At 32.7% G+C, this 8,466-nt stretch overlaps 1 protein-coding gene across 2 annotated transcripts; it reads right to left on the bottom strand.

Annotated features, from left to right (window-relative positions):
* Window positions 1-330: 330 nt before the first annotated feature.
* Window positions 331-2,447, bottom strand: LOC104248430 (probable ascorbate-specific transmembrane electron transporter 1). 2 transcript variants are annotated; one of them, XM_009804677.2, is made up of 5 exons: window positions 2,292-2,447; window positions 1,818-1,989; window positions 1,630-1,678; window positions 842-1,041; window positions 331-709 (listed from the first exon to the last, which is right to left on the bottom strand). In XM_009804677.2, exons 2-5 carry the CDS (start codon window positions 1,968-1,970, stop codon window positions 446-448), a joined length of 666 nt encoding a protein of 221 aa, XP_009802979.1. In that variant the 5' UTR covers window positions 1,971-1,989; window positions 2,292-2,447; the 3' UTR covers window positions 331-445. The 2 variants fall into 2 exon arrangements, with proteins under 2 accessions (XP_009802979.1, XP_009802980.1); XM_009804678.2 differs by lacking the exon at window positions 2,292-2,447 and adding an exon at window positions 2,207-2,289.
* Window positions 2,448-8,466: the final 6,019 nt, after the last annotated feature.

Raw genomic sequence — 8,466 nt, 5'->3', positions numbered from 1 at the left:
AAATAGATATCCAACACTACTATCATTCCTAGTATTGAATTGAATTTTCTTCATTAACATTAGTATTGATTTGAGCTTTATTTGACTTACTAACTTTATGAGCTATAAAATTTATTGGACCATTCAAGAATGTTCCAAACTTTAAGTACAAACACAAAAAGCAAAAATAAACCCGATTGTCTTATTAATATAAGGACACGTGCAAAGCGCGTACATTAAGACTAGTAATATAAAAAACCAAAACAGTCTAATAATTTTTTTTGTGGCTAATAAAAAAAATAGTCTATTTACATAGCATAACAACTTTAAATACATGAATTAACACCCAACTCGAAAGAAATATTCTGTGTAGGGTTAATAGATAAAAACCAAACCATCAATACAAGGACTTAGTAATTCCTTAATAGCACACAAAACAACATTTACAACAAATTTGAATATTTAACTAATAACCACGACCGGGTAGGAGAACAGCAACACCAACTGAAATTCCAAAGAGGAGTATTAAAAGCGCAGTAAAATTAAGGATAAGTCCTTCTTGGTTCCTTGTAAGCCCCAAGAATATGAATTTCTGCACCAAGCCTGTCTCTGCAGCTACGATTGCCAACAAGAAGATGATTATCCCAATTAGGGCATGCCATGGAGCCACTCTTGACCTTGTTGACGTTCGCGCCCCAGGAAATAAGAAGGTCAAAAATGATAATAGCCACTGTCCCAAATAAAAAATAATAGTAATTTAAATAGCTGCTAATTCAACTGTTTAAATTAAAAATAGTGGATGTGTAATATATGTTTAATTCATGTATAATATGTGTATAATCGTAAATAATCATATTTTTACCTGCAAAGCGAAGAGAATGATGGTGGAAAGGCCAATCCAGGAGTGAAAGGTATACATATGAGGAATTCCAGATTCCTTATGATATTTGAAAACAGCGTAGAGACCAATAACCGCAGCAACAAGAGCAATGAAATGAAGAATCATGTGATACAACTTGTGCTTCTTGCTTGATGTTGGAACTGTGGTGTATGCCATTATTGCTGTTCCACAACCCAAATTAATTTTATTAATTCATAGCAGCTAAAAAGGCATGAATCAAACAGGTAACAATAGTTTTTAAGAAAGAAAAACAATCTTGGCTGCTTGCTGTTATCATTTTGTATAGAGTAGGAAAAAGAAAAGGATTGAAGAAAACGAGGCACACATTAACTTCAAGTAGCTTTCACTAATTCTTTGAAATAACAAGAAAGCAAAATTAAGAAGAAATTATCATTATATACATATTAAAAGATGGAGTCCTAGTTATTTTCTTGGATTGCTTGATACAAGAGGAAACTAGAAAGACAAGAATCAGCAAATATTTTCTTTCAAAAAAAATAATTAATAATAAGTCCAACAGGAAATATGTTTAAATTTTCTATCTTATTTCCTCTTTTTTTTTTCTTTCTAATAATAGGAGTGTTATTTTTTTTCCTCAAACAAATTGTAGTCAGGTCCTACGAGTCCTCCTTTTCTACTTTCATATTCATAATTGTAATTAATAGTGACAGAAAAAATAGAAAAGAAAAAAAAATGATTTCTGCTAACTATGCACATGAATATTTAAAAAACTGATTTTGATTTCTTACCTTCTCCAGCTAATAAGAGAAACCCGATAACCATAAGCAATGGATGAATCTGCAAACACCAAATAATTAGTAAAAGAGAAATATATCAAATAAAATATGAAAAGAAAAAAGTTGTATAAAGAAAAGCTAAGATCACCAAGAAAACTTTTAATTATCCAGAAAAAGGAAAGAGAAATTAAATTAGTTACATTGAAAATCTTGGGTTTGTTGGTTGAAGTGAAATCAAGGCCTTCTCTGAAATGCAAAAGCCAGACTAGCATCAGTGTTGTGATAGCTATGAACAACAAGTGTGCAAACAAAGTCATTGGCACTGGAGACACTCTGTAACTCTTGCTCGGCATTTTTTCCTCAACAAGTCTTCTGAAAATAAGAAGATGAAGCAGAAATAACTAATACGTACGTAGTAGTGCAAATTAAATGCTTAGCCTAATAAAACAAGAAGAGTTCGAACGTATTGCTTGCTTAGTATATTATTAAGTTTACTAAGCAAATATATGATACAAATAGAGGAATTTTAATTTTATGTTATTTGTTTTTTTCCCTTTTTAAATTGTTGTAAGAAAAAATGAGGACGTACTAAGAGAAAATAGGGAAAACTCTCGATATAGCCCGGGAAATAATCAAAAGCTAATTAAATACGAATAAAGGGTTAGAGAGAGTACTTAATTTGGAGAACTTGATTGAAATTTGAAAGTAACTTTGCCCTTACGGATAGATTATAAATAAAGCAGCATTGAATATGATAACGTTTCGTAAGAGATTTGTGTATGTTGTTTATAGCAATGTCTACATTTGTCAGTATGCTTTAAGCTGAAAGATTTAGATATATTGGAAGATAATTTTTGTGAGTAATATTGATTTGGACAAAGGGAGTAAAGAAGAGATAAGTTTGTCAATATTATTAAAATACAACAGCTTTAGAGATTGAGATTAAATTTTTTTTAAAAAAATAGACTTGAAGGGTCAAATTTTCAAAGATGGGACCAAATTATGGACCCTTGTTGGATATTTTTGATGTTACATGTTACCCCCTTTTTATGCCTAACAATGAGGTCCTTATCAAAGAAGTACTAAAATAAAACTGCATGATTCTAGGTTGACACATGAAGCTTCTACTTTCTATCAACCCAAAAATTAGGAGGTTTTATGACTGAAAATACAACCGATGTTCCTCAAAATTTTCACTTAACTATCGTCAAACCACTCTATAACAGTCTCTTGTTCCGAATATTTTTAAATATTTTAGCGAAGTGACGTTATATAGATATATATATATATATATATATATATATATATATATATATATATATATATATATATATATATATATATTATAACATAAAAATTAATTCCAAAAAAAGTATGACTTTTATAGTGAAGTGTGTTATATAGAGATACTTTTAGAGAGAGCTCTTACTCTATCTGTTGTTTTAATTTCTTTTGGTGGGGGTAAATTTGCAGGTCACAATAAAGGTAATTGTGAACGACTTGGCAACAAGCAAGGTGATTCCGTTTGATAAAATAAAAAGAAAAAGGAAAGAGATGTTATCATATTGGGAAGAAACTATAAACACATGTTCTGTCGTATATTATACCAGACACACACGCACATATGTTTCCATGCAAAGAGTAGATTTTTATAATTCCATGTTTTTGGTAGTTTACTAAAACAAAAGAATAAAAGAACTAAGATAAGTTGGCCGACGTCTAATTTGTTTTTTTAAGACAAAAGATGTCATTTGTTTTTGGAATACTAGAGACCTTATAATTCGAATTTGAGAACCACTATAAATATTAATGTCATGATGATGCTTTGCTGTCCTAAGCACTACATAAAGAAAAATTCAAAATTAATTTTTTTTTTTTTAAAAAAGGCTGAATGGAACGTGATATATTATATATTGCAACGTGGGACTCTTTAACCCAAGATTTGTGGTTTTGGTTAACTAGTTGGGAGTAACTTTTAGTAAATATAATACGTGCAATATTTATTACAATTCCACTTGCACGTCTTTTCTCTTATCTAGCCATGTAAAGCATGACATGTGACAGTTATTAGTATATGGTTTGGCTTTATTTACCAAAAGGATTCGGTTGAAGCTTTATATCTCATTTTAACTACCATTTTGGGCAATGTGTAAGCAATACGATATGAACAAGTGTGATTTGTATTTAGTTGGTTTAAAAAAAGAGACAGCTTCAGTCATGTTAGGACCAATTTGGTTGAATCCATATCACATAATAAGAAAATCTTTTTTGATGTATTGTTCTCAAATCTTAAATATACACATTCGTTGTCGGGCGAACGTGGCCAAATTGTGAATATTCGAGAATTTGTTTGCTCAATTTGAAGTTATCAATATTTTGGGACCTAGGCAGGCTTGATCGCATTTGCGAGCACATGATCGCTTTTGCGAAGGACCTGATATGATGTCAGGGTCGCATTGCAACTTTGCCTAAGTTCATCAGGGCACCATATTTGTGATGGATTGTTCATGTTTGCGAAGATTCACATTTGCGAACCTAAAATTGCATCTACGATTTCTGCACCTGAACAAAAGGGCTGAAAATAGGACTTAGCTTCATTTTATCATATTTTAGAACCCTACATTTGATAGGATATGATTTTGAGGAGGGATTTTCACATAAAACTATTGGGTAAGTGATTTTGATCAATTTTCAATTATATTGCATGATTATTTATGATATTTAACCTCTAATTCATGATATTTGAAAGGAAAATTTGGGGATTTTGTGTATGCTTTGAAAAATAAAAATTTGAGATTTGAGAGTCGAATTGGATTCAGATTTGAAAACAAAACACATATATAGACCCATGGGGTTATGGATAGGCAAGATCCAACCTTGGACTCGAGTTTTGACCGAGCGAGCCAGGAGGTGACTTTTGTTGACTTTCAGAGAATTGTGTAAAGATCTTAACTTTATTTGTTGGAATTGGTTTCTCTTGCATTATTTGATATTAATAAGTTGATTTTGGTTAGATTTGAACCAAGTGGGGGCGAATTTTAGAGGAAAAATATTTTTATTGTATCGATTGAGGGGTTTTGACCAAGAGGTCACGGGTGCGAGCAATAGAAACAGCCTCTTGCAGAAATGCAGGGTAAGGCTGCGTGCGATAGACCGTTGTGGTCCGACCCTTCCCCGGACCCCGCGCATAGCGGAAGCTTAGTGCACTGAGCTACCCTTTGCCGATTGAGGGTTTTTAAGGTAAGTATCTTTTCTAACTTTGTGTGGAGGAACTACCTCGTAGAATTTAGTTTGATTGCACTATTTGAATTACGTGGAGACGTGTATACGAGGTGAAGAGTGCATACATGACCTTATATGTAATTGACCGGTTTAGACTCTTAGATTTTTTATATACATTTAATTGACGTTGTCGTATCACGTTATATCTTCCATTGTCAAGTTTACTCTTATATGCTTTAATTGAAGTTGTTACTTCTTTTATTGTCATGTACTCTCTTTATTGTTGAGTTATTCTTATTTGATGTTTTCACTAGATGTTACCTCTTTCATTGTTGAGTTATTCATAATTGAAGTTGTTATTACATGTTATCTCTTCCATTGTTAAGTTTATTCTTCCGTTTCATTGTGTTGTTTTAATTCTAGTGTTGATTTATTTTTCGTACTCTTGTGTTATTGTTGTTGATTCTATACTCATTGTTATTGAGTCATGGGCTATATATTATTGTGGTATTAGTATTGTTGTTATAGTAATATTGTGGCATATGGACACGTGTGATGCGAGTTGTTATGTTGTATTGTTGTGTTTTTGGCATATGTGGGCCTGTTAAGAGGATTGTCAAGGTGTTTGCTTGAGACTCTATCGTTCTATTATTATTATTGATAGTGCACATACGGCGAGAAAAGGGGACTATACACAAATATTGGGTTCGCGCATGTGGTGAGACGATGTAAGATAAATATTGATGCGCGTGTGGCGGGACAAGGCAGGCATTTACTTTATTTTTGCGCATGCGGCAAGACAAGGGGCTATGTCAGGGATGATATGTGATAGCCTGGGCAAATTATTAATGGTATTCATATGATGGTGTGATATTCCTTATGTGTGTCATGCATATTACGTGACTTGTGGTGTTGTTTCCAATGTGCTACTCGGTGTCTCTGAAATTACTTGTTGACTTGGACGGTGATAGTTCAGGAGTTTGAAACTTGATATTATGTGATCATGCACATGTTTTATTGTATATCTGCTTTCTCTATGATATGGTTGGACTGATAGACTGTGACAACGATGGGTAAATTGTGATAGTGGCCTATGACCATGTGGGGAAGATTGTGTCAATGAGCCTGTGACCATACCGGACGGATTGTGATATTGGCATGTGAGTTGTCCGTATAACATGTGAGTGGTCCGTGCGGATGTGTTTGATAAATGTGGGCACGAGGTGCCATATGTATATGGGCTTGTGGCCATACCAGACAGATTGTGATATTGGCATGTGAGTTGTCCGTACAACATGTGAGTGGTTCGTGCGGATGTGTTTGATAAATGTAGGCACGAGATGCCATGTGTATATGCTTCGTGGTTTGGAACTCGTGATTTGTGATTATGAGGTGCAATACCTCGGCGTGATTCTTTTGTAAACCTTATGATAGAATGATTTGAGTATCTAGTTGTTATTTATTTTCCTTAATTAATTTCACTGGTACTTTAATGGTATCATGATTACTTGTTGTGTTCTCACCTGTTTACTCCTTATTTTTATTTGTTGTATCTACTTTTCATTTCCAGTGTTCTATCATTATTCTTTCCATGTTAAGCTTTACATTGATATTTGTTCCTCTGTTAGCTTTATATTAATACTCTGGGTTATGTCTAGTAGGTGTCTTGACTTGAACCTCGTCACTACTCTACTGAGGTTAGTCTTCATACTTACTGGGTATCGTTGTTGTGTACTCAAGCTATGCTTCTACACATTTTTGTACAGTCCAAGTACTTCTGAGTATGTTGGTCGTTAGCTAGATGTTGGAGATTTTCTACGGAGACTTCAAGGTATACCTGTCATTACGGTCACAGGCCTCGGAGTCACCTTCTGGAGTTAAAATTAAATTGTTAATGTTTACTTCCATCCCAAACAGTGATGTATTTGATATTCTTAGTTACTCTTAGAATAGCTTATAACTTTGTACTACCGATTTTGAGAAATGTATAACTATTGATCGTTTTTAGCTATGTATGTCATTTATCGGTTCATGTTTAATGGTTAAATGGTGTAAATCTGTTCGTAGCTCAGCATGTGTTAGGCTTACCTTGTTCTAGGGACTTGGTGACATCACGATCCTCAAGGTAGAATTTTGGGTCGTGACAAAGGGTTACTTTGGACCTTTAAATAACGGTAGGGGCTTTTTTGGTTCAATAACAACAACAACATACCCAATATTATCCCACACCATAGAGTCTGGGGAGGGTAGTATGTATGCAGACCTTACTCATACCTTATAGAGGCCAAATATAAACCTTTTCAAATTGTGGAAGGACAAATTTGACCCTTTATTTTGGAAAAGATATTTTAATATCTATTGAATGGTTGGAGAGAGTTTAATTTTTTTAGGTTGTTTACTTAAATCAATCATGAAATATTTAAAGATTTTTTAGTTATTTGAACAGATATTTAAATATCTATTAGTTGTTTGGACGTGATGGTAGTGGTGCAGAAGGAAGAGAAGGAGGAAGCAGAAGGGGAATGGTGGAAGAGGGGGAGGAGGATGAGGAGGAGGAGTGGGGATGGGGAGGAACGGGGGTTTGCATGAATAAGTAAACTTTGAGATTTTTAAAATATATGTCATAGCACTATGGGTGTCAGTGGTTCTATTTGGCCGGGTATTTTAGGGTGTTAATAGTTCGGTTCGACTAGTTATTTTATAAAATTTGTATCATGTTAATTTTTTGATTACCTTATTTTGTATAAGCATTAGACTTTTCGAAATAGTACCAATCATCTCGATTTTACTTTGATATCGATACATTTGGATTAATTTTCAGTATTTACTTTTAATATCATGTCAGAGTCAATAGCAGTTAAAACGTGATAACATGCATGCTTGCATATGACTTTAGTGAAACTCCCTAGGCATTTTCTATTTAAGAGGTGATGAAGGGAACATAGAAAGATAGCCAGAGTAGAGCGATCTCACTATTCTATAGTAGCGTAAATAAATTAAGTAAAGATAAGAGAAATATAAATTACCCGAGTGAAAAAATACTAATCAAGTTGGGACTCAAAAATAAAATCTTTTAAACGATTAAGTATTCAACAAATGAAATCTAAATCATACTAGAGGAAAGATATTCAATACCTTATCGTTTTGATGCCCAAGATCGTTGGAATACCTTGTGGCCTACTATTTAAGATATTGGAACTAAATTAATTTTAAAAGGAGTATCAGAATAGGTTTAGGAGTTAGAAATATAGGTGTTAATTATATATTGGCTTATAATTGTGTTCATAATCCCAAAGCCCTAGGAAAAATTAAATGTTTTGTTATTTTAAAATCTAATATATATAAAATTTGGTTTTCATATATAATTTATTGGTGTGGTTCGACACTTTTGATTTATTATTCTAAAATAAAAGATCTACCCTATTATTTGGTACGATTATAGATTTATAGAAAAACCTATGATTCTATCAATAAAAACTTAATGTTTCTTTCAATAAAACCGTAGGTTTTGATATAAATTTTTAACTATACAGAATAATAGGGTAGATTTTTAATTTTATAAAAATAAATAAAAAAATATCGAACCATACCGAATAAATTTATATTTAAAAAATATATTTTATATAT

This window comes from Nicotiana sylvestris, chromosome 11 (genome assembly GCF_000393655.2).
Source record: "Nicotiana sylvestris chromosome 11, ASM39365v2, whole genome shotgun sequence".
In the NCBI taxonomy this organism is placed as follows: domain Eukaryota; kingdom Viridiplantae; phylum Streptophyta; class Magnoliopsida; order Solanales; family Solanaceae; genus Nicotiana; species Nicotiana sylvestris.
Note: the sequence above shows the minus strand (reverse complement) of the source record. Positions and strands in the feature narration are given on the sequence as shown.